This window comes from Chiloscyllium plagiosum, chromosome 14 (assembly GCF_004010195.1).
Source record: "Chiloscyllium plagiosum isolate BGI_BamShark_2017 chromosome 14, ASM401019v2, whole genome shotgun sequence".
Classification (NCBI taxonomy): Eukaryota; Metazoa; Chordata; class Chondrichthyes; order Orectolobiformes; family Hemiscylliidae; genus Chiloscyllium; species Chiloscyllium plagiosum.
This window is the reverse complement of record NC_057723.1, coordinates 24,306,818-24,334,451: the sequence shown is the minus strand read 5'-3', so window position 1 is coordinate 24,334,451 and position 27,634 is coordinate 24,306,818. Positions and strand designations below refer to the sequence as shown.

General features: G+C 40.7%; 1 protein-coding gene across 1 annotated transcript in view; it reads right to left on the bottom strand.

Moving 5' to 3' along the window:
* The window catches only part of gabrb2a (gamma-aminobutyric acid type A receptor subunit beta2a), a 252,103-nt gene that overhangs the window by 93,420 nt on the left and 131,049 nt on the right, over positions 1 to 27,634 (bottom strand). Inside the window, exon 4 of the mRNA XM_043703359.1 lies at positions 9,077 to 9,297. Coding sequence (XP_043559294.1) covers positions 9,077 to 9,297 — 221 coding nt within the window. The remainder of the gene's footprint in view (positions 1 to 9,076; positions 9,298 to 27,634) is intronic.

The following is a 27,634-nucleotide window of genomic DNA, read 5'->3' as shown; positions in this document are numbered from 1 at the left end:
ACAGGCATCCACCAGACAGGAACTGACAGACCAATACACATCAACACCCCAAGGGAGCAAAGGGGGGTGCCAGCCCCTGCCCTCCCAGAGAGAGATAAGCAGATAATACCCGGACCCGTTTTACATAAACCAATTAGCACCCTATTGTGCGTGTCCTGCAACTCTCCTGGGAAGACAGGAAACATTCTATTTGCACCTACTCCAGTGATGATGGGGAACTATCATCCCATTCATCCTCAAATTCCACACATCCTGACAACTAAAAGTATATAATATGTAGCTGCGCGCGGGAACAGCAGAGCAGCCGAGATTCGGTCCTCGGTTGGTCTCCGCCGGCGTTACTGTAGCAATAAACGTTACCGATTGTTGAACCGCACTCTGGACTCGGACTGATATCATTTCATCTGCGCTAACAAACCTAAGAACATATATACTAGGAGCAGGAGTAGAAAGTGTCTGTTTTCTTGCTGTACATCTCTATGACTCCATATTGGTAGAACATTTGACCCCTTTAGCCTATTTTGTTATTTCTGTAAGATCATAGCTGATCAGCCCTAGACCTCTGCTCCTCATAATCCTTAACTCCTCAATATTTCATTTTCTATGTTCCTCTTTTTAAAATATTTTCAATAATCTAGCCTCCACAACTCTCTGGGGTACAGCATTCCAAACATTGACTACCCTCAGAGAACAAATTAATTGCATCTCAGTTTAAATTAAATGTCCATTTACTGAAACTATATCCCCAGGTTGAGACTCCCCCACAATTAGAAATCGCTTCTTAATACCTATCCTGTCAAAAACCCTCAAAGTCATGTATGCTTAAATAAGATAATCTCTCATTCTTCTATAATGCTATGCATTAATATGGCTTCTTCATTAAACACATGATATTTCTTTTTCAAGATGACTGAACGATTTGCCAGGGATCTGTAGCAGAACTTTCAAAATGACTTCATTCAATAAGAACTCAATGAATTTACTGACTGTATCAGAGATTTATGCAATGATGTCACTTGCGCTGATTATTTTCAGCATTCAAGATATTTTCGCACTGAATTTTATATGACATGATCAGATTCACATTTTTTCTCTTTACCAATTTTTGATCTAGTAATGCATTAATTCTGTGGTTCTGTTCGCCGAGCTAGGAATTTGTGTTGCAGATGTTTCGTCCCCTATCTAGGTGACATCCTCAGTGCTTGGGAGCCTCCAGTGAAGCGCTTCTGTGATCTTTCCTCTGGCATTTGTAGTGGTTTGAATCCGGTTGTCAGTTCCAGCTGTCCATTGCAGTGGTCGGTATATTGGGTTCAGGTCGATGTGCTTATTGATTGAATCTGTGGATGAGTGCCATGCCTCTAGGAATTGGCTTGTCCTATAATAGTAGTTCTCACTGTTTGTTGTGTCTCTTCTGTCAGTTCATTGTTTCTGAGTGTGCATTCTAGTGCTGCTAGGAAGTCTGCTGTCTTGGCGTCCCTGTGGTTGTAGTTGAGTCCCTTGGCCTGTATTGTTCTTTCCGTGTCTATGAGCTATCTGTGGGCGAGGTTTCTAACCCAGGTGTGTGTTGTGGTGTTCTCTCTATTGTGTGTTAGTTTGGCCATTTTTTCTTTTAGTGCCGTTTTTTTTGCGGTGTGTGGTCCTGTTCTGTCCTATGGTGACGGCCTGTTCTATAATCCGGGTCCATTCCTGATTGATGGTTTTTGAAATTAATGACTTTTGGCATGCATTTTCATGTCCGTATTTGTGAAGTCTGTTGTGAGCATCTGTAATCATTCGCTGGATCATCCTGAATCCGTTCTGTCTGGCTGTGTCCCTGGCTTGTGGGTTGTTGACTGGTGGTCTGTATCTGACACATGGTGGAAGGATTCGATTCTTTCGGCATTCATGCAGGAACTGGAGGTGTTTGTATGTGACGCTTAGGCGGTTGGCACAGGATTCCCATTTCCTGGCTTGTCTTAGCGTCTCTCGCATCTTTTCTCCCAAACTTTGAGTAATGCATTAAATTGATAAAACCAAGTTTTAAATGAAAAATCAAATTTGCTGTTCAGTTTGTTAAAAATAAAGATTTCACTAATTTCACTGATTAGAGCTCTAATGCATTGAACTGCAATAATGATTTTGAGTCCTTTTTTTCTTTTAAAATTAAATTTCTTTAAGCTTGTACCTGAATAAGTATTTTTATTTGCTATTATAAAATTTACATTGAGTAAATAGTTCAGAAACTTGGGACTGAATCTTTTCTGACTAAACGTGGGTTGTGAAAATTTTTTTTTTGGAGGGTTTATTGCCATGAGTCCTTGAGATCTCTTGCTGCATCTTACCAAACATGCTTCATTAACAACATACCCTGCCTCAATGAAATTCCTCTCATCTGATTGTAGCCCATTCTAGAACAAATTACCAGTTGCCAGATATATGCTGACAGACCATCATTCCTGATGTCTATGACACCCTTAAAAGTCCAGGGTGCACCAGGATAAGTGCTGGTGATCTGGTGTTGCCCACTACTGGTAGAATAATGGCACAACAGTCACAAAGCCACACTATTCTTAGCTGGTATGGCTGACATTCCCTTATATATACAACTACATTTTCTCACTTTAGTCACTGTTTAAGCAGGCAACAACGTTTATCTGTCCTTAGCTACATTCCATCATAACAAACTCTCTAAAGTCAGCACTACTCTGTCCCCAGTGCCCACTGGAGAATCACAGCTTGTCATGGTCAAGTAGAAGAACATCACAAACAGAAAAGCAATTGGACAAATCCAACTGTGAACTTTTATTTACAGCCAGTAAAAGCAAACACAGACAAAACAAATAGACACTGCAGTTCACACCACAATATAAACCAAATACTTGCATGATGACAAATGATTATTTTGCATTCTGCAAAGGTCTGCTGCACGCAGCTCCATCTTCTGCCAGTAGGTGCCAATCAGGTCCTCTTTGGCTTGTAGTGGATGGTAAGCAGAGGTAAGCCACGCACAAGAGACCTTCATACTTTCCAATTTCATCATCATCCTCCTCCTCCTCCTCCTCAGAAGGATGCTCCCATTCTCCCCGATCTTCTACATTGAGCACATCACTTCGTTGTCTGCTCCAAATGTTTACAGCACAAAACAACAGGATGATATGGCAACCTCTACCCAGAATATGCAAAGCACTGCAACCACTTCCCACTTCTCAGTCTCCCTGCCTCCCCAACCCCCCATGAAGGTGCTGACTGAGTGACCAACACATAGAATCAAAAAGAAAGTGACTACTTTGCTCTACTACTCTCACCTCGAATCCACATCAATTTTTGAAATGATTACAGAATTCAGTCCATGTTTAATGGACCTGCACCATCAATGTCCTAGCATTCAACAAAATGGATTCTGTACTTTCACCCTTTAAACTGGCACAACTTACCCTCCTTGAGCACTGTCTCAGCCATTTTCCAACTGTAGCTAGAATCTAGAGACTAGCAAGTGATGGTAGAGCATGCAGTTCGCACTGTACACAGTCAGCACAAGGCTCTGCCTAGTCAGCGGATACCTACCTCACTGCCCCCACCAGCACTTCCATGTCCCTTCTTACCTCACACAACTCCAACAGCCGATTTTCACCTATCACTCCCATATGAAAAACCACCACAGTGAACTTTGCCTTCAACTGTGGCTTCTCTCTCCTTAGTTCTGACATTATTCTTTAATGATGGTCACCCAGATCCTCTATGCTACAGTGGTGGTGTTGCCAATTGTCTCCCTCCCATAGACTACCATGCCCTCCAATGCTGTTCTGCCTGCTCCCGCATACCTTGTGTTTCCTGTCACCACCCCTGCATCTGCTGCAGCACATTCCTCTGCTTCCCCTTTCCCGAGCCTTGACTGCCCCACCTCTTTTTGTAGTGATCCTCTCCTTTGCCCCTACAACCCTGCCTTGCATCCACCTCAATGATCAAGGCACAGACTTCCTGAATTGTATTTGTTCCACCTCTCACACCTCCAATCAGATTTAGTCCTCTGACTGCTGTCTTTGTAGTTCCTCCACTGATGACACATGACTTCACTAACTGCTTGTGATAGCCCCTGCAGGACTAACCATTGCCCAGTCCCTGGACTGCATTTGGACACATCCCCTGACCATGACCCACCCAAGTCAATGTCTGATGGTTGCCAGGTCTCTGGCTTGATACTGTGACAGATGGTGCAGGGACTGCCTTAATAGGCAACTCACAACTGAAGTAATGCAGTGAGTTGCTCCTTACGTCGAGCTACACTTGCTGGACTTCTTGCACAATTCTGCCACAAATCTCACCTTAGCTCATGTCATTCAGGCCCTGTACGACTACTTTTGCTCACACATCCCTTTTACAGTATTGTGTTCATTTTAAAAGGTTTGTTCTCCTTTTACCAGCTGTAAAAGGCATTTGAGACTCCCTTTTCTGGTCAGTTCTCAAGATTAGTTTCTTTTCTGAAATGTTTCCTTCACATCTACTGTTCAGTTGTGCTGCATTTTTGGCTGTCAGCTGGAATTAAAGCTGACTCAATGTGTTTTTTGAAAAATGTAGTGTTTGAATTCTTTTCTTTTCCACATGATGTTAAATCACTTTCTTGTTCTTCACTGCTGCTCTGATTTTCGAGGTAGTGAATCCCATTGTTACCCACTATCTTTTATCATGTGGTCCATGCCATAAGGGCTTGGGTTCTTTACAGACTGGTTGAAGAGAAGGCAAAAATCAAAGGACAAGTTAGATTTCAAGGTAAAATTTTAATTATGCACTAATGTTAAATAATGTGATACATGGTAAGCATGAATATACCAGGCTCTGACTTATAGTTACATTAGGTAAAGACTAATCTCTCTTCTTTGACTTTCATGTCCATGTGCTATATGATTTTTCCCAGTGTCCCACTCTAGTGGATCTTTCAGTGTGTTCCTTCTAATGTAGAAACTTATGTTCTTTCAACGTGCTCTAACTCCATCTGGTCTGTGGAATTTATATTCAGGCAAAAGTGAGTACTGCAGATGCTGGAGATCAGAGTCAAAAGTGTGGTGCTGGAAAAGCACAGCAGGTCAGGCAGCATCAAAGTAGCAGGAACATCGATGTTTCGGGCAAAAGCCCTTTATCAAAGTATTTATGTTCAGTTATGTGCTGCTCCATGACAGCATTGCATGGTTGCTCCAGGGTCCTCATGCCCTTGCCAACACCTATGAGTCCACATTTTGGATAGGTGTTGGGTCAAGTGAAAACTGTTAAGTTCTTGTCATGCTTGATAAGTCTAAAAGAGGAACGTTCCTTTTCATAGTTTAAAGTATAACTTGCTGACAAAAGTACTGTTTGGTTAAGTGCTTCAGTCATTTGTGACAAAAATCTCAAAGCATGAAAACTTGCTGTGTCATCCTTAGAAATTGGAAGTTCTCATTTCTTTTTAAATGTTTTAAGTCTCAATGGGGTTAAAATCAGGACTTCTGTAATACATTATGTATTGTACACATGAGGTATCAGACTTCACTGTGAACTCACTTAAGAGTACAGGACATTTAACAATGATAGAAAATTAGGAAGAGGTGAAAGAATGGTTCTATTATTTAATGATGACATGCACATGATAGCACATGATTTATGTTCAGGAAACCAATATGTGAAACAGTTTGAGTAGAAGAAAGAAACGATAAGGGCAAGAAGTCATTTTGTAGTAGTTGTATTTGGTCCTTAGCAGTAACCACATGGATGTGGAGGTACAGTGAATATCACAATAATAATTATTTTGCATCTGTCTTCCCAACAAATCCCCAATCCACTGACCTACTACTAATCTTTGCAGATTTCTCAAGTTTATTTCAATTTGATACTGTCTCTAAGTTCCTTATTTATATAAGGATGATACATCCTTTGCAAAACACTTTTCTCACTACCATAAATCTTTGCCAAGAGTTCTTGAAAATGTTCTTAAAATTCTACCAGTACAACTCCTACGACCTGATTTCCCAGTACAATGGAACTAGCTCTGCTCTCAGTTGCCTTTGTTTACATTTAACTTATGGTTTGTGGAGCTACACTTCTCTTTTACAAAGTGAACACGACAGAATTTCATGTCATTATCATTATCACCTTGAATCTCTTTTACCATGAGGTAATTGATTTATCATATCTCATTACACATTACAGATCCAGCATAGCCTGCTCCTTTGGTTGACTAAAGAATAAACCGTTCTTGGTTTCCTGTTATTTTGCTGTGGCAAATATTCTGTAATGTTTAGGTTTCAGCCTCAGTCACACTTCAACTTTGTCTCTGTAATACCTATCAGTATTTGTATTAACAATTCATCCTTTTTTTATTACGGATACTCCATGCAGTCAGATACAGAAACTTAATTCTGTCTATTTTAGCCAACATCTCTGGCCTTACTTGCTATGAACTCTTACATTAGTGTATTGTGTTTCTTCCTGTTGCATTCTGATAATCATTATGCATATTGCTGCCCTGCCCTTTGTTTGATTAGACTAGATTAGATTCCCTACAGTGTGGAAACAGGACCTGTTGTTCCTGTTTATCATACCACCCCTCACTTGATCCCCTTGCACCATTATTAAGCTTAAAGTCCGCTTTATCACCCTTGTATGATTCACTGAAACACTGATCCCAGAATGATTCAGGTGTAGGTTGTCCCAACACAACAGTCCCCATTTCAGCCACACAATTCCTTGAGCCATGCATTCATTTCTTTAATCTCATTTATCCAATGCCATTCACTCATGGCTCAGGTAGTAATCCAGATTAGATTAGATTAGATATCCTATAGTATGGAAACAGGCCCTTCAGCCCAACAAGTCCACACCAACCCTCCAAAGAGCAACCCACCCAGACCATTCCCCTACCCTATATTTACCCCTTACTAATGCACCTAATACTATGGGCAATTTAGCATGGCCAATTCACCTGACCTGCACATCTTTGGATCGTGGGAGTAAACTGGAGCACCCAGAGGAAACTCACGCAGACACGGGGAGAATGTGCAAACTCCACACAGACAGTCGCCCGAGTTGGGACTCAAACCCGGGTCCCTGGCGCTGTGAGGCAGCAGTGCTAACCACTGAGCCACCATGTCGCTGTTTGAGATTCAGCACTGAATTTAGCCTTTAGCCGTTCATCCTACCTCAGCCGAATCTTTTTTCTGTGTTCTGAGGCGTTTAAAAGGCTAGATGCTGAGAGGATGCTTTCCCCTTATGGGGAAAATCTCAAAATAGAGAACACAGTTTCAAAATAGGGTGTTCCATTTAAGATAGAGATAGGAAGGAATCTTCTCTCAGAGGATCGTCAATCTTTGCAATACTGTGATTTTAGTTTCACTTTGAGTTTTGAGCAGTCCTGTGAAGTCCTTGGATCCCCAGATGGGAAGGGTGTGGTGAAACTAGATTACTGCAGACTATAGAGTTAGTGTTAGTCCCAGACCAGAACTATCAGGCCAAAACCTTACTTTTTGAAGCTGAGTATTATCAGATGCATCGGTAGCTCCAGGAAGGGATTTTCTTCAGTTCCAGTCTATAAATTAAAGCCACAAGTAACCTAAACATACTGAGGTGTTAAAGAGAAGGATTCTGCTGTGTGTACTGCATCATTGGTGTTTTTGTGAACTATCCAATTTGTTTTTTCAGGGACTGTACCAGAGGTGTGTTTTGAGCACTATACAAAAGCTGTTGTTATTTTTAACATTAACTAGATTGTTTGGTTAATTCTATTTTATCTTCATTTCTTTGGTTAATGAACATCAGTTGTATTATTAAGTAAAATCTGCAGCACTTCATTAAAGTAAATTTCAGACTTGGAGCTGAGTTGCCTAGTAATAACATCAGCTGGGATTATAACAATACTCCCCCTGTAGCTATGTAGACACCTGAGTCATTAATGAACCAAGGGTTATTGGTGGGCAAGTGCAAGTCGGAGGCTGGGAATCCTTCAGTAAATAACTCATTTCCTTTCTCCACAACATTTATCCACAATCTTCAACATAGAAGTCAGGAAAATAATGGAATTCTCTTCTTTTATCTGTATTAGTAAAGCTACAATACAGAGTTTATCTCATTCAAGGTAAAGTAGTTCAATTGATCAGTACCTCATCCACCAGCTTAGACATTCACTCATTCTACTACTGATGCAAAATGAGAACAAGTGTGTGTTAGAGACACAATGTACAGCAGGAACTCATTAAACTTCCTTCAACAACACTTTCCAAACCTGCAATATTAACACCTAGAAAGGCAAGGGCAACAGACTTATGGTAACAGCACCACCTCCGATTACTTTCCAAGCAACACATTATCCTAACTTGGAACTGTATCACCATTCATTCATTGTCACAAACAGCACCATGAAGGTACCTGCACCAGACAGATTATAGTGGTTCAAGAAGGTGGCTTACATACCCAAAGGTAGTAAGGGATGGGCAGAAAGTGTTGACTTAGTCTGCAACACCAACATCCCATAAAAGAATTTAAAGAGAGTTTCATCATGTCAGTCTAATGTTGGTTTCTGCCTCAAGTTCCTGGGTAAAGCATCAACATTCCAGATCAGCCATTGAATTTATAAGAATAGAAATTACCTGGGTATGCTGATTTTTTTTTAACAAAACAACTGCACAAAAATATTGAGCAGCATAAAGTTCTAAAACATTATCTAAAATAATGTATTTGGTTCTGACATCTCCAGGAACACACAATTAAGGCTGCAATCAGATCAACCACGATGGGCTGAATGGCCTACTCATGCTCCTACTCTTTGTTATGGCAACTCAAATATCAGGTAATAACCATCTCCAAAAGAAAATAATCTAACCACTTTCCCTCGACATTTATCATCATTGCCATTGCTGGATCTTATGCAGGAATACACAAAGATCAACTCAAGGATAGATGGTATACTTTTAACTGTTATTTGGCCCAAGGTCCAGTATCGTTAAAAGATTTTCATCACCTGGAGTTATCAAGTTCCATGTTTACAGATGTCTGATGTACTTCAACTAGATTTGGGAAAGGAAATAATATTCCTGTACTAGTTAGCTTTATAAAATGGAAAGAAACTTGTACTAACCTGAGACCATATAAAACTGTGCCATCTGGGTGCAAGCGGATCATTCGATTCTTTACAGTCACACCATGCACAAAAGACTTTTTATCATTAAGGAAGTATGTGTCAGGAACCCAGAGTTGATCAGCCACTCTGTTGTCCAAGGTGAGATTCAAAGGTATTTCTGAGTAGGATAGCCGTTTGTCCTGCCAAGCTTGCTGGAAGTACATTGTCAAAGTGTAATCCTAAAAAAGTAAAAGGTAAGAAATCATATTTTGCTAATAGTTCAAAAATCCTCTTTTATTTGGCTCAAAAATTATTTAGATTTTTGAAGCCAAAGAATTGCCATATCATTTGCACACATTATAATATCACAACACAAATTTAATTAATTTTGCTGTAAAATATTAGCCTTGCAGAGAATATTCTTTGCTCCATGATGAAGGTGGGGTCAACAACTAAGCATTCTAGGTTTAAAATAATAACATGAGAATAATTCTTTGTTTTTACAGGTATTTCTGTCCCACAAAGTAAATGTGTTTAGTTCTTTTTCAATAGTATTGTGCATTTATTGAATAAAAACATAACAACAGTGTGTGCATTTTTTTAGATTAGATTAGATTACTTACAGTGTGGAAACAGGCCCTTCAGCCCAACAAATCCACACCGCCCTGTTGAAGCGCAACCCACCCATACCCCTACGTTTACCCCTTACCTAACACTACGGGCAATTTAGCACGGCCAATTCACCTGACCTGCACATCTTTGGACTGTGGGAGGAAACCGGAGCACCCGGAGGAAACCCACGCAGACACTGGGAGAACGTACAAACTCCACACAGTTAGTCGCCTGAGGCGGGAATTGAACCCGGGTCTCTGGCGCTGTGAGGCAGCAGTGCTAACCGCTGTGCCACCGTGCCGCCCACTATACGCTTCTATACCCTAAGTATTAGACAAAATTATCCTGGATTTTCTGGTTCAAAATACTGGCATAAACTAAATGGCTGGGACTAAAATATAGTTGGGAGTTGTTTTTCTGCACTTGAGTTTCTGGTATATGGGGTTCAAAGCCAACAGATGAGTCAATCTAAAACAGATACAACTTTATTGCAATGAGAATATATGCCATTTCTGATGTTTGGACGTGCCTTTACTGGATAAAATTTCCAACAGATTCCATGCAAAGTGCGCATTCTAGAACATAAAAATGTAAGAAATAGGCAAAATACTACGCTATATGGTCCCTTGAGTCTTCTCTGTTGTTCAAAGTATCAGGTCTGTTCTTCAACCAGAACTTCAATTTCCCTCCTTATCCTCAGAAGGAAACAGCTGTGGCAGTAGCTGGTTTTAAGAGCAATGGAATGGTTGCAGCACAGGAGGAGGCTCGTCAGACAATTGCATTTGAGTCAGCAATTTGAATGAGCAACTCAGTTATCCCCAGTTCTCCAACTTTCTCCTTAGTACCGTATTCTTCACTATTCAGGTAAATGACTCAATGCTGATTTAAAAAACATGATTGAATCAACTTCTAAATACTCTCAGATACTGTATTCCACATTTTATTGACTTTTTATGCATTAAAAACGTTTTCTCTTACATCACATTCAGTTCTTTTCCGATTCACTTTTAATTGGGTCTTTAACCTTCTGCCAACTGTGTCCAGACCCCTTATGATTTTGAACATCAATGTAAGATGTCCTCTCAAACTTCTTTTCTCTAAGGAGAACAACCTCAGCTTCTCCCATCTTCTCATGCAACGGAAATCAATCAATTCTGGAACAATTCTTGTAAAGCTTTTCTGCAAGAATTCTCTAATCTCTTCATATCTGTCAAGTATGATGCCCAGAATTGAGGTCAAACTGTTGGTTTATAATTATTCATTATAACCTCTCTGCTTTGGTATTCAATGCATTTGTCGTAGAATACACTCCACTTGACTGAATGAGTACAGGTCAAATAACACCCAACACTTGACACCATCCACTACAAAACAGTCAACTTTATTACTAGCACATCCACAAACATTTACTCCTTCCACCACTGATACTTTAGTCACGGCAATGTGTACCACCTATAAGATACACTGCAGAAATTCAGAGAACCTTTATACAGCGTCTTTTAGAAGAACAGGGGCAGCAGATACATGGGGATACCATACCTATAAGTTACCTTCTAAGCCAATCATCATCCAGACAATCCATTCTATCGGGGTTGCAGGGTTAAAATTGTGGTATTCCTACCTGACAGCATTGAGGTCTACTTAACAGCAAATGAACTGCAATGGTTCAAGAAAGCAGCTCACCATCATCTCCTCAAAGGCAACTAGGGTTTGGGCAATAAATGATGGACCAGCCAGCAATGACTACATCCCAAGAATGAAGAAGTGAAAATCTGAGGATCCCCTGATAATCTCTCTCTCAATCACCTTCAATCTCTCTCTCAATCACCTTCAACCACCTTTAATGATCTGTGTGATTATACCTCTAGGTTTGTTCTATTCTTGCAGCTCCTTTAGAATTGTAACCTTTATATTTTCTATTGACTCTTCTCATTCTTCCTATTAAAATGCATAACTTCAACTTTTCTGCAATAAATTAAATCTGCCACATATCCACCCACACCACCAGCTTATCTACCCCTTTTGCAGTTTATCTTGTTTCTCCTTGCTGTACATATCATTTCCAAGTGCTATGTTGTCCACAATTTTTGAAATTGTTATGTATGCACCCAAATCCAGGTCATACATGTAGAGCAAGAAAAGCAGTGGTTTCTAACACTGACATCTCACTTTCCTTCAGTCTAAGAATGAGATGAAACACTCTGGCAGATTATTATGCAAGGATCCAAATTATAAAAACATACTAGTACAGCAGATTCAATATCATCATGAGGGTATCAAAATGTTTGACTAATCATAATGCTGAATGCATTCATTCAAACATTTAAACCATTGTGTGTAATGCTTTAAAAGGAATTATGTAAATTAATCCATGTCAATGTAACCAATAACCAGTATAGCCTGACTTATAATATCACACTAAAACTTCACAAAATATATCTGTAGACCCTGGAAAGTCTACCTGGTAACGATCATGGTCAACTCTTCTCAAGACTAGGTCAACAAAGATTCTGATACAAGAGTGAGATATCTACTATTAGGGTAACTGGAGCTGCCATGTGGCCTATGCTGGCAAAGTCAGTGACATCAATGTTCAGCTGTGGAGAAAGGCATGGCTACAATATTTAATTAGGAAATATGAAACAGTACACATAATGGATGGGCTAAAATTTGATACACAAAATCTAATACAAAAAAAAAGGTATCCATAAGAATAGATGTCATCTTGTCTGGGTGGCTTGCATCTATTTTGCGAAATAAAATGGAAGTTGTAATTACAGGGTGACTTAGCATAATCATTCTCTAGATATGTGGTGCAAGAAGATTGGAAAATGGTAAATGTGGTGTCATTGTTTAAGAAAGGATGTAAGGATATTATTAGATGTACAAGCTGATCAGTTTAACAGCTGGTCAGGATGTACAAACAACAATGATAGATAGAAAATGATAGGCACTCAAGAGGTTTGAATTAATTAAGGAAATTAACATGTATCTGTAATAAAGCAGGTCATGTTTCACTAAACTTCCAATTTTTTCATGAACAGGGTAGGTTCACAAAAGGGAATGTAGTAGATACTGCCTGTGTGGAAAATGTTTGATAAAGTTGCACATAAAGATTAAATAGTTAAAATTGAGGCTCATCCTATACAAAGGTCAGACTCAACTTGGACAAAGAATTGCATTCAACTGGAAACCATGGATTAAATAATATGGTTATTGGAAAAAAATTTCCTGATAGGAATGATATCAATGTACTGCAACAGGATATCAATAAGCTGATGAAAGATGAAGGTATGTCAAAAATAGAATTTATACAGAGATGTGTGAAATGCTGTATTTTTATGAAGAGACAGGGAGAGACAATATGTGGTTAATTGCAAGTGAGTGTGGGGATGAGAGACTTGGGGACAGCAGATATTGGTGGATTATTGAAGATGGAGAAATATATTCAAAGAGTAGTCATCAAAGTATATGGGATCTTGGGCACCATAATTGGAAGTATTACATATAAAAGCAGGAAGGTTATGCTGAACATTTTTAAATTTCTCATTCAGCTACAACTGGAATATTAAATTCGACTCTGGTTACCAAACTTAGGAAGAATGTGAAATTCCTTCAGAGGGTGCAGAAATTTACCAGAATGCTTTCAAGGATGTGAAAGTTTCAGCAGAAAATTAAATTGAAGACACTCAGTTGTCCTCTTTGGTGCAAAGGAGGTCAAAGGGAGATCTGACAGGTGTCCAAGGTTATGAAAGGTCTGATAAGAATGATGTGGAGGTGCCGGTGTTGGACTGGGGTGGACAAAATTTGAAGTCACATGAGATCAGGCTATAGTCCAACAGGTTTATTTGAAATCACAAACTTTTGGAGCACTGTTCATCAGGCTCCTTCATCAGTGTTCTGAAAGCTTATGACTTTAAATAGGCCTGTTGGACTATAATCTGGTGTTGTGTGACTTCAGATTTTGTCTGAAAAGAAAGCATTAATTGATCTTACAAAGGTTCTAAGAACAAAAACAAATACTTTGGTTGCTAGGGAATCTTAAAATCAGAAAATGCTGTACGTGCTCAGGGTGCAGTGGCATCTGTGGAGTGAGAATAAGAGTTAACAGTGTAGGTCATGAATCTTTCTTCAGAAAGACTAGGGAATGAAGGCTTTGATGATTTTAAGTAACAGTCACTGGAGAACTGTTAGGATTAACTTTGTGTTGTAGCAAGTGGAAATAACCTAGAACCAATGAGAAAAGTCTGAGCTTAGTCGACCTCTCTTCGTAAGACAAGCCCTCCAGTCCAGGCAACATCCTGGTAAACCTTCTTTGCACCCTCGCCAAAGCCTCTGTAGCTTTTCTATAATAGGATAACCATAACTGGACACAATATTCCACGTATGGTCTCACCAGGGTCTTGTAGAGCTGCAGCAAAACCTCACGGCTCTTACACTGTTAATGAAAGCCAAAACAGCATATGCTTTCTTAACAACCCTATCCACTTGGGTGGCAACTTTGAGGGATCTATACACTTGAACATCAAGATCCCTCTGTTCCTTCACACTGCCAAGAGTCCTGTCTTTATTCCTATATTCAGCATTCAAGTTCCATCATCCAAAATACATCTCTTCACATTTATCCAGATTGAACTCCACCTGCCATTTCTCATCTCAGCTCTGCATCCTGCCTATGTCGTGCTGCAGCCTGCAATAGCTCTCAATACTATCAATGGCACCTCCAACCTTTATGTCATCAGCAAATTTACTAACCAACCTCTCAACCTTCTCATCAAAGTCATTTATAAAAACTACAAAAAGCAGAGGCTCAAGAACAGACAGCCCTGCGGGGCACCACTCACCACTTACCTTCAGGCAGAATACCTTCCATCTACAACCACTTCTGTCAGCTAATCAATTCTGAATCCAGACAGCCAAATCTTCCTGTATCTCATGCCTCCTGAATTTATGAATGAGCCTACCATGGGGAACCTTATCAAATGTTTTGCTGAGTCCATATACACCACATCCAATGCTCGACCTTTGTCGACCGATCTTGTCACGTCCTCAAAGAACTCAATAAGATTTGCGAGGCATGACCTGCTCCTCACAAAGTTATGCTGACTGCCTTTAATCACATAAGCTTTTCCAAATAGTCATAAATTCTATCCCTCAGAATTCTTTCCAAAACCTTGCTGACCACAGACCTAAGACTGACTGGTCTGTAGTTACCAGGAACTTCCTTATTCTATTTCTTGAAAAGATGAACAGCATTCGCCTCTTTCCAATCCTCCGGTACGACTCCTGTGGAGAGTGAGGAAGCAAAGATCTTCACCAGTGGCTTAGCAATCGCTTTTCTTGCTTCCCGGAGCAACCTAGCTCCTTGAAAGTGGAGTCGCAGGTAGGATAGGATAGGATAGTGAAGAAGGCGTTTGGTATGCTTTCTTTTATTGGTCAGAGTACTGAGTACAGGAGTTGGGAGGTAATGTTGCGGCTGTAGAGGACATTGGTTAGGCCACTGTTGGAACACTGCGTACAATTCTGGTCTCCTTTCTATCAGAAAGATGTTGTGAAACTTGAAAGGGTTCAGAAAAGATTTACAAGGATGTTGTGGTACGTGTATGGAATGAGCTGCCAGAGGAAGTGGCGGAGGCTGGTACAATTGCAACATTTAAGAGGCAATTGGATGGGTATATGAATAGGAAGGGTTTGGAGGGATATGGGCCGGGTGCTGGCAGGTGGGACTAGATTGGGTTGGGATATCTGGTCGGCATGGACGGATTGGACTGAAGGGTCTGTTTCCATGCTGTACATCTCTATGACTAAATCTGGTCTGGCCCTGGGGACTTATCAATCTTAATGTTTGCCAAGATTTCCAGCACATCAAATTCATCAATCTTGATCTGTTCAGGCCTATTTCCCAGCTCCTCAAAGTTTTCATTCACAATAAGTTCCCTTTCCTTCATGAAGACCGAAGCAAAAAACTCATTTAGGGCTTTCCCTATCTGCCCAGACTCCACACACAAGTTCTTTACTCTATCCCTGACCCGCCCTACCTTCTCCCTGATCATTCTCTTATTCCTCACAGATGAGTAAAATGCCTTTCGGTCCTCCCTAATCCTTCCTGCCAAGCCTTTTGCGTAGCCATCCTGGCTATCCTCAGTTTATTTCTGAACTTTCTCATATGCCTGTAATCCTCTAAAGCTGTGCTAGATCCTTGCTTCCTCCACCTTATGTAAGCTGGCTTCTCCCTTTTGATGAGAAGCTCCTCTGTTCACATCATTCAAGGCTCCTTAACCTTACCTCTTCTTGCCTATCTTGGAGCATCATTCGCAACAACTGCTCCTTAAATAGTCTCCACATGTCTGTTGTGTCCTTTCTGTGGAACAATTGCTCCCAATCTGTACTTCCCAACTCCTGTCTGATAGCATCATAATTTCCTTTTCCCCAATTAAAAATCTTCCCTTGGTAACTGCTCCTTTCCCTCTCCAAGGCTATGGTAAAGGTGAGGCAGTTGTGGTCACTATCACCAAAGTTTCTCACGCCGCGAGATCTGACACCTGCCCTGGTTCATTGCTGAGCACCAAATCCAAAACGGCCTCTCCCCTCGTCGGCCTGTCTACGTACTGAGTAAGGAAACCCCCCTAAACACAACTGACAAAAATGGCTCCATCCAAACCATCTACACTAAGGAGGTTCCAGTCAATATTGGGACAGTTGAAGTCACCCATAACAACAACACAGCTATATCTGCATTTTTCCAAAACCTGCCTGCTGGTGAGTTCTTCAATCTCCCTATTGCTATTAGAGGGTCTGTAGAAAACCCCCAATGAGGTGGCTGGTCCCTTGCTGTTCCTAACTTCCACCCATACTTACTCAGTTGACAAACCTTCCTTAACAGCCTTCGTTTCTGTAGCTGTGATGCACTCTCTGATTAGCAATTCTACACCCCCTCCTCTTTTTCCACCCTCCCTGTTCTTTTTACATGTTCTAAATCCTGGAACATCTAGCAATCATTGTTGCCCCTGTGAAACCCAGATCTCCATTCTGGCCACAACATCATAGAACATGGTTCAGTACTTGGGACTAAGTTCATCACTCTTATTTCTGACACTCCTTGCGTTAAAGCAGACACACTTTAACCAATCTCTTTGTTCCATCACATGAATAACCTTCCAGATAGATTCAGTATATCCTGTTACTTCCCCATATCTAACTTCCCACCCCCCTGCCAAACTAGTTTAAACCATCCCAAACCACATAAGCAAATCTCCCACCCAGGACATTTCTGCCCCTCCAATTCAGGTGCAACCCATCCTTCATGCACAGGTCCCACTTCCCCAGAAGGCATCCCAATGGTCTAGGTATCTGAAGCCCTCCCTCCTGCACCAGCTGCGCAGTCACGTGTTAAGCTGCACTCGCTGCCTGTTCCTCACCTCACTATCTCGTGGCACCAGTAGCAAACCTGAGATCACTACTCTACTCGTCCTGCTCTTCTGCTTCCAACCTAGCTCTCTGTAGTCACTTTTCAGATCCTCATTCTTGACTATATCATTGGTGCCAATATATATCACAATTTCTGGCTGCTCACCCTCCCCCTTCAGAATCCTGGAAACACAATCGGTGACATCCCGGATCCTGGCATCGGGGAGGCAACATACCTTCTGGGAATCCCGTTTCTGACCACAAAATCTCCTGTCAATCCATCTAACTATTGAATCCCACTTAAAAATGTCCCACCAGCCATCATTTCTCTCTGCCCTCTCTCATCACTGCACTGTTCAAAATGGTGGCCGGACTCTTGAGCTAAGTTCCTTTTTAAGTGGGAAAAACTGACTTACCTGGCAGCCCTTGTTATGAATTTCAAGTACTCAAAGCCAAGTACTTTTTAAATGTTCTGAGGTTTCCTGCCTCAACTACCTTCCCAGTCAGTACACTCCAGATTCTGACTACCTTAAGTATGAAAAATATTTTCCTCAGATTTCCTCAAACCTTTACACCTTAAAATTATGCCCACTTGGTATTGACATTTCAACTGAGGGGAACAATTGGTTTCTGTCAATCCTGTTGCATCTCTTTTCATAGCTAAACTGTTCCATCCTGAACTTCATCTTGGTGAACGTGCTGTTTACCCCTTCCAGTGCAATTACGTCCTTCTTTGTCACTAAGATTGAAACATTCCATCCAATTACTTCTGCCAGTTCTTATTTTACCAGTCCTCTATGTTATGGACCAGTCCAGACCCCTCAAAACATTTTAAGAAAGTAGCTCGGACCCTAACTTTGCCAGTTGTTTTATGCAGTGTACAGTGAATATTCCAGGAGATGCAACAGATCAAATCACTTAGTTTGAAACAAAACAGAATTTACTTACAAGATTTCCAACTGAAACACAAATAAAAGGGAACAGAATACAGAAAAGCTTAACCTATCCAAAAACCCAACAGATTATCCCAACGTAATGATGCTGTTCAAAATACTTGCAACAACCCCATAAACACCCTTTGGCACAAAAGGTAAAATCAAATGCAGGGTCTTACAGGAGAGAATTCAGAGAGAGAGGACTAGCATGAATCTGCTTCTTTGGGTCCAGCAACCTTTTCAACACTACTGCTAAAAACTAAACCAGAGAAAAAATCTGAGCTGGGAGAACTGGCCACTCCCCTTTCATTGTACAAGTTTTTTTCAGAAACTTGAAGGCGTGATGCAGTAATATAGCTATAATCAAACTGGCACTAAAACCCTTCAACTTAGACTTTTTGGAGTCTGTGTCTTTTACGACCTCTCTGGAAAAAAAAACCAAGGACAACATCTAAGCCAAACTTCTATAAAGATCCCCTCTGCCGTGCCCTGAATTTGCATCTAGTTCCTGTTTTATTGGTCTGTATTACACCCTGAATTCGTATTGCTCATGAGGCCCATCTCCTGCTCATTTGAACCTGGTCCCACGATATTTGCCAGCACCCAATTTTCTTTCTTGATCTGCAGAGTAGCTGACGGGTAATAATTGTCTTATCAGAGAGGTTCTATCCCTCTCTCCTTTAAATCTGTTGTCATCTTATGATCACAGCCGATGTTATGACCAAATCTGATCCCAGAGAGAAACCTGGCTTGATAGATTATATTTTGATTTGTATTAATTTTGATCTTATTGTCCTGCATATTTTACAGTAAGAATAAATAAAATAGTGAAAAGCTTTCATTTGTCACCACAAAACAGCAATATTTTCAATAATTTAAGAATAAGGAAAAAAAAGGAAGCTATAGTTTGAAGAGAGTCCATCAGCCCTGAGCCAGCTTAGCACCTCCACCAGCCTTCCACCACTGTCTACACCTGACTCAACCAACAACCAAGTCACCAATCCTCAGGCACCATGTTATGCTGCTGGGCCTACCTCGCCAACATCACTTCTGCCAATGTAGCAGGCGCTGATTCCAGTTTCTGTGCTTGCTCCAGAAAAGTAAGTAGGGGCTCACTCTCCTCTGTGCTGGGCCCACTTGAGGTCTGGGGTAAACCTGTCTGAGGTCTGCACCATGGATCTGCACGAGGTCCACACACTGGGTGCCTGCAGCCACCGAAGCCATCCAAACTCAGGACAAAGTAAGTTAAAAAAAAAGAAAAAATGGAAAGAGAAAGAAAAGTGGTCGGAACGGACGGGCTCTGGCACGGGAGCCCTACTTCTCAGCCATCTTGGGCTATGGACAATTAGTTTTAACAAAGTGGTCTCTCGCTGAAACAAAAACATGCATTATTGCGTGTTTTACTTTCGCAATAAAATTAGGGTTTGTCATGAACAAAATAAAGATAAAATAGAATAAACTAAACTATTTACTTTTAACACAAAATCTAATACAATTTTTAAACATACGAAGTATAATCCTATTAATCCCAAACACACTTTTATAAATGAAAAAGAAGCAAAACAGCATTTCCTTTTATACCACCCAAAACATCATTGATATATTACTCTATACCAGAATCACTATATCTAATACCTTAACCAGTTTATGTCACTTATCACTTCAATGTTTAGACTCGAACTACAGATAGTTCCAGGAAGAAGGTACACCTGCTTAAATGGACTTAGCTTTATGTACTTCTTCAGGATTTTATCCTACTGCCTCTAGCCTGGAACCAACACTAACTCTTCACTTTAAAGTTCAGTATATATCTTTCTCTTCTCCAGAGCACTGTTCCTACTGAACTGGTCCTCACCCTGAACAACTTCCTCCAAACGAAAGGAGTAGCCATGGGCACCCGCATGGGCCCCAGCTATGCCTGCCTCTTCATAGGATATGTGGAACAATCCATCTTCCGCAACTACACTGGCCCCACCCCCCACCTTTTCCTCCGCTACATCGATGACTGTATCGGCGCTGCCTCGTGCTCCCACGAGCAGGAGGTGCAAGACTTGCGCCCACACCTCCCCCCTCACCTCCCTCCAAGGCCCCAAAGGAAACTTCCATATCCGCCACAGATTCACCTGTACCTTCACACATATCATCTATTGCATCCTTTGGCCCCAAAGGAAACTTCCATATCCGCCACTGATTCACCTGTACCTCCACACATATCATCTATTGCATCCTTTGGCCCCAAAGGAAACTTCCATATCCGCCACTGATTCACCTGTACCTCCACACATATCATCTATTGCATCCTTTGGCCCCAAAGGAAACTTCCATATCCGCCACTGATTCACCTGTACCTCCACACATATCATCTATTGCATCCTTTGGCCCCAAAGGAAACTTCCATATCCGCCACAGATTCACCTGTACCTCCACACATATCATCTATTGCATCCTTTGCACCCGATGTGGCCTCCTCTATATTGGGGAGACGGGCCGCCTACTTGCGGAGCGTTTCAGAGTTTGCACCCGATGTGGCCTCCTCTATATTGGGGAGACGGGCCGCCTACTTGCGGAGCGTTTCAGAGTTTGCACCCGATGTGGCCTCCTCTATATTGGGGAGACGGGCCGCCTGCTTGCGGAGCGTTTCAGGGAACACCTCTGGGACACCCGGACCAACCAGCCGAACCACCCTGTGGCTCAACACTTCAACTCCCTCTCCCACTCCACCAAGGATATGCAGGTCTTTGGGCTCCTCCATCGCCAGACCACAACAACACGATGGTTGGAGGAAGAGCGCCTCATCTTGCGCCTAGGAACCCTCCAACCACAAGGGATGAACTCGGATTTCACCAGTTTCCTCATTTCCCCTCCCCCCACCTTGTCTCAGTCTAATCCATCGAATTCAGCACCGCCTTCCTAACCTGCAATCTTCTTCCCGACCTCTCCGCCCCCACCCCAGTCTGACCTATCACCCTCACCTTGACCTCTTTCCACCTATCACATTTCTGACGCCCCTCCCCCAAGTTTCTCCTCCCTACCTTTTATCTTAGCCTGCTGGACAAACTTTCCTCATTCCTGAAGAAGGGCTTATGCCCGAAACGTCGATTCTCCTGTTCCCTGGATGCTGCCTGACCTGCTGCGCTTTTCCAGCAACACATTTTCAGCCCTATATCACCATCCCATTGCAAGGACTTCAGAGGACTGCTCCACACTAAGTAAAACTAAAATCAAAATACTTAAGCTCCAGATGTTTCCCTTAAACTTAAAAACGAGTTAGAAAAGTCTCTATCAAACACTTGAAGCCCCATTGTTTGACTTGCTGAGTCGCAAAACAAACTAACATATTCAATCTATTAGTGGTGTCCACACAAAGCTATTTGCTTCAAAGCAATGCCTCAAAAGCTGATCTAAAAAGTAAACATGGCTATAGAATTACTAACTTCAGATACACAGAAAACCACTGGATACTAAGTCAAAATCCAGAAACCCAAACTTAAAATAAACAACATTAAAAAATATGTGAATCCCACAGTTTATGCAAAATCCAACCTCTTCTAAAGCAACCAATCCTCAATAGTTAAAAATCACACAACACCAGGTTATAGTCCAACAGGTTTAATTGGAAGCACACTAGCTTGCACTATAACCTGGTGTTATGTGATTTTTAACTTTGTACACCCCAGTCCAACACCGGCATCTCCAAATCAATCCTCAATAGCATCATCCTATGAATTCCTGAAGAAGGGCTTATGCCCGAAACGTCGATTTTCCTGTTCCTTTGATGCTGCCTGACCTGCTGCGCTTTTCCAGCAACACATTTTTAAGCTATGGTTTGCATCTTTGACAAGCAACATATAAATGTCAAGATTCCCATACTTGTTTTCAAATCACTGCATGACCAGGCACCCTTTGTTTCTCACCCAATGTTTGTATTCTCCTCTTGCCCCTCAACCTTCCAAGAATATGATTCATCTAAATCTGCCCAATTTCCCACCCAAAATCACAACTATTCACCATTGATGGTGGTACCTTCAGGTTCCTAGGCTCTAAACTCTGGAATTCTCTCTCTAATCCTCTCTGTTTCTTTAAGACGCTCCTTAATTCTATTACCTTGTTTTTGGTCATCTGCCCTAATATTGCGTTTTGTGGCTCATTAACGGTTTTTAATGCACATATAATCTGTTTGGTTTTATTATTGAAGGTGCTATATTAATGAGTTGCTATTCAACAACTTAGAGACAATAAAGGATCAAAAAAGTCACAATGAGCTGGAGCTGGGCATCTCAGCATATATTCAGAACCTTCCACATTATTTTGCTGAAGGGAAACATTTACATGAGAAGTAGGAATGTAACCAAGATCAAAGTCTTAGGAAAGATTCCAGAGGCATTGGTACAGGTCAGGCAGTGAAGCCTCTGCTTTGGGCTTTATTGTTACAACTGCGAAATAAAAATGAAGTCAAGTGAGGGTCGTTGACACACAGTTGGATGACGGACATTGGAGGAGGTTGGTGCAATCAACTGTATCAAAGGCTGAATGACTACTCCATTTTCAGAGGTATCTCTTTTTAATAAAGTTATATTAACCTGGATAGGCTGACAGAAGAAATTAGCAGGTGTTTAATAAAAATAAGAATTCTCTACAAACATCACCAACTCAAATGAATTGTTAATTAAGACTAAAAATAAAATTTGCTGGAAAGATGTAGCAGATCAAGCAAAACAATGAAGCAAATCAGTGCTGAGGTTTCAGGTCAAAATTATTTGATCAAAGAACCAAAGAAAGATAGAACGAAGTATGACTTTAAGCCAGTGAAAGGTGGGGGGAGGTGCAGGAAGAACAAAATGGCAGATCCATGACAGAGTAGGGAGCAGGAGAGAATAGATAACAGAAAAGCACTAATTGTATAAAAGCCAAAGGCAATTGGTAAGTACAATATTAATGCAATATCTAAATGAGGCAGGAATGTCTTCACAACAGCTGTTTAAATGGAATATAAATGGATAAAGGAAGAAATAATTTTGAATTAGTTAAAAATAAACATACAAAACAAGGTGGAGGTACAGATTATAATCTACAATTGTTGAACTCAATACTGAGTCCAGAAGGCTGTCAATGATGTACTGCTCTTCAAGCTTGCACCTAGTTTCGTTAGAGCACTGCATCAGGCCATAATCAAAAGAATAACCATAGGAGCAAAATGGAGGAATACAATAACAAGCAGCTCTGGTCATATTTGCAGACTGAAAAGGGTGTTCCACAAGGTTGTCACCCAATCTATGATTCTTCTCCCCACTGCAGGAATAACATATAGAGGATGTTACATCCAGGTGGAATCTGTTCCCCTATCTTTAAATTCCTCTAGGTCAGTTGCAACAAATACTTTAATATTTTTAAAATCTGAATTCATTTAAAATATGATTAACTAGATTAAATGAAGCAGCTAAATTACAAAGTCTACTTTAGTAAAAGAAGGATGAATTTTATTATCCATTAACTCTGAAAAAAACAAAAACACTATCAAAAACAAACACCAATACAGCTGCTAAGTTTAAAAAAGGTAGGTGGTGTTTGGTACAGACAGGAAGGTAAAAGCAATTACAGTTTAAAGTTCTTGAGCTATAAGAGTGACTTGAATCCTGTCTGTTTAGCAACTGTCCTGTTATAGCAGTAGAAACATTTGCAGAAATCCTCACATTCTCAGTGAATGGTTGCTTTCCAAAGTTGCTATTTCTCAGGATGTTGGTAACTGAGCTTGAGAGAGACAAGCGAGAGAAAAGTTTGCAATGTTCTTGCTGTTATCAGGTCATATTGCTTTCTCACTCTCCTTTGCTGCTATAAACAACTGTTGATATCGGTCAATTTATAAATTCCTGAATTTGATTCTTTGTTCTTCCTATTACTTCGCAGATAATCTTTCATCTCCTAACATCTGAATTTATTTTGAAAGTGTGAATTAAATGAGATGCAAATTTCATGTCTGATTCAGTTGGTTGGTTTCAGTCATTAGATAACAGGAAAATCTCAATGTAACCAGTTTCACTCACTTTGTTTGCGTTCACAAAGTGTAAATGTATGAAGTTACATAGACATATACATGTACATGAGATTATCTATTTTGCTTGGCCTTACTGAACTTGCAGATTTAGGATGCACAGGAAGAGATAGAATGAAAAGTTGCATTGTTTGAACAAATATAATAGAGAAACTGGGAGAACTGGCAATTAATTGTGTGGCGTTGATGCAAATTCATTGCCAAAATTATCTACTGAACAACAACAACCATACTTCCTAACTAATTGAGGCATTGTGAGGATATGAATGAATTAAAATGACTCCATTAGTATTATGTTTGCCTGTACTATAGCTGGTCAATATTATAATTTCACAGAATATAAAGATTCCTATCCAAATTGGAAAGCTGGCAAGCATAGTTAAAATGAAATCATGAAAAATTGATAATTCTGTCACTAGCATGTCCACAAGTTTTACTGAAATACAGACTATCAATAACATTTTTTTAAACTTTAATTTCTCAAACTGAACAATCCATTAGAATCAACTTGCATTCAGATTTTGTTATTAATGTGGTAAAACTCCACTCAACAAGAGCACAATCAGCCAAAATTTGACACTGTAAAAATAAGCTGTAGATCAGATGGCAAGATATTTTTTAAAGACTTTGGCAAAATATTAGGTTTTCTCATAGAAGGGAAGGCACAACGAGCTCAAGGAGGAATTTATAAAAGTTATCACCTAAATAGTTGAAATTTTGTCCTCCAGTGGTGGGTGAAAATAATGGTGGTTGGACAAGAAGTCAGAGTTGGAGGATCATAAAGTTTTGAAGAGTTGTGAGGCTGGTGGAGGCTACAGAACACAGAGATAAGCAGGATCAGCAATGAAGAAGTATTTGATGATGAGATGAGAACTTTTAAATCGAGATGCTCAGAAATCAAGTATTTTGAGTGAAATCAAGTATCTTCACCTGTGCCATGCTATCAACGTATGAGATAAACTTTTTGCCACTTCAGCAATGAAGTTGAGAGGAGGTCAAACAAACTCATATTTTTCAAACCCCTTGATGAATATATATTATGAGTATACATAATATTCATTTGGTGTTGGAAAATATTATTTTCAATTAATTATTTGAAAACTATCCTGTGCATTTGCACAATTTTCAACACCTAGGGGAGGGAGCAGATTTTTCAGATATATTCCATTGCTATTCTAACAGCCTTGCATTCTAGTAGTTTCAGTGGAAGTATTCCACAGGACATGACAGAAATATGTTTTTGAAAATCATCTTTTGAAATTCAACAGATTTAGCAACTATGATGATACTTTCCCAACAGTATCTATTCTATTTATTAAAACTGTTTAGAGCTTTACTTACTATCATTTGCCTACCAAAACTAGGGAAATACTCTTTTAAAATATGAATCTTTTGTAGACAATGGTACAGACATTTTGTCACAAAGTTTGAAAGATTGTATTGAAATAAATACATATTGAAGTATCAGCCATTGACTCAAAGTGTAATCTTAAATGCATCATCAAAAGGAGCAAAAATGAAGGAAGTAAAATAAACTCACAAAATTTATGAACAGAAGGTTGAAAAGTATAGTATAACTGGAAAGAGTATAAAAAATTCAGAAGCTTGTCAAAAGTATGAATAGTGAGCCAGAGAGAAAATGCAAAGCAAGAAATTCCTCTAGTTCCATAATAGCAAGAGGATCATTAACGAAAATCTGTTAAAATGAGATCAACTTATAAAACTTAGATTTACACCGCACCACTCCTGTCATCCACCATTACTGTTGTACTGTTGGATCTTACAATATTTAGACTTCCATTATCCAAAATGTTTCCCTAAATTTTGCTACAAATTTTGGACACCATATCAATTACCTTCTCCCTTCTATTTCCATCAACATTAAGCTTTTAACTTCCTAACATTCTCTGCAATTTCCACCACAAACCTTTCCTTTAATGTTCCTTCTCCAGATCAGAGGAAATAGTTTCTCTCTACCTAATCTTTGAAACCGTTATCATTTTAGACACTTCAACTGGATTACCCCTTGACCTTCTAAACTCAAGGAAATACAATCTAGATTTTTGCAACTTCTCTTCTTAACTGTTTAAGCTGCTGTATACCTGCCAAATTTTGCTGTTATCTATTGTAGGCCAATTTATAAATATTCCTGAGATGCAAATCCAAATCTAATACAGTATTCACAACATTTCTGTATTCTAAACTGCAAAATTACAATTATTTTCTCAGTAAATTCAACTTCTCATAAATCATACAGTGGTTGCTGAGATGGACATGCCTCTTGCTACTTCCAATACAGATAGTTGGGTTTTCTGTGTGGTGTCTCACATTCACAAGTTTGCAAGAATAGAGGTGGTGATAGGGATATCAATGAAGAATTCTTATCAGTACATTTCGAATGCACCACACTCTGCTCAGATGGATTTAAATGTACAGCCTCTGGAGATTATTTTGACAAAAAGGGCAATGACAAAGCAGCAATTATTAAATTCTGGATTCGTGGTGCTGGAAAAGCACAGCAGTTCAGGCAGCATCCGAGGAACAGTAAAATCAACGTTTCGGGCAAAAGCCCTTCATCAGGAATACAGGCAGAGAGCCTGAAGGGTGGAGAGATAAGTGAGAAGAGGGTGGGGGTGGGGAGAAAGTAGCATAGAGTACAATAGGTGAGTGGGGGAGGGGATGAAGGTGATAGGTCAGGCGGGTGAGGGTGGAGTGGTTAGGTGGAAAAGAAGATAGGCAGGTTGGACAAGTCACGGGGACAGTGCTGAGCTGGAAGTTTGGAACTGGGGTGAGGTGGGGGAAGGGAAAATGAGGAAACTGTTGAAGTCCACATTGATGCCCTGGGGTTGAAGTGTTCTGAGGCGGAAGATTTGGCGTTCTTCCTCCAGGCATCTGGTGGTGAGGGAGCGGCGGTGAAGGAGGCCCAGGACCTCCATGTCCTCAGCAGAGTGGGAGGGGGAGTTGAAATGTTGAGCCACAGGGCGGTGTAGTTGATTAGTGCGGGTGTCCCAGAGATGTTCCCTAAAGCACTCTGCTAGGAGGCATCCAGTCTTCCCAATGCAGAGGAGACCGCATTGGGAGCAATGGATACAATAAATGATATTGGTGGATGTGCAGGTAAAACTTTGATGAATGTGGAAGGCTCCTTTAGGGCCTTGGATGGAGGTGCGGGATGTGGACGAGATGCGTTGGAGGGCATCTTTAAACACATGGGAAGGGAAATTGCGGTCTCTAAAGAAGGAGGCCATCTGGTGTGTTCTGGTTCCACCCTCCAATGCATCTCATCCACATCCCGCACCTCCGCCTTCAGACCCCACCCCTCCAACCGTAACAAGGACAGAACGCCCCTGGTGCTGACCTTCCACCCTACCAACCTTCGCATAAACCAAATCATCCGCCGGCATTTACGCCATCTCTAAACAGACTCCACCACCAGGGATGTATTTCTCTCCCCACCCCTTTCCGTCTTCCGCAAAGACCATTCCCACCGTGACTACCTGGTCAGGTCCATGCCCCCCTACAACCCACCCTCCCATCCTGGCACCTTCCCCTGCCACCGCAGGAATTGCAAAA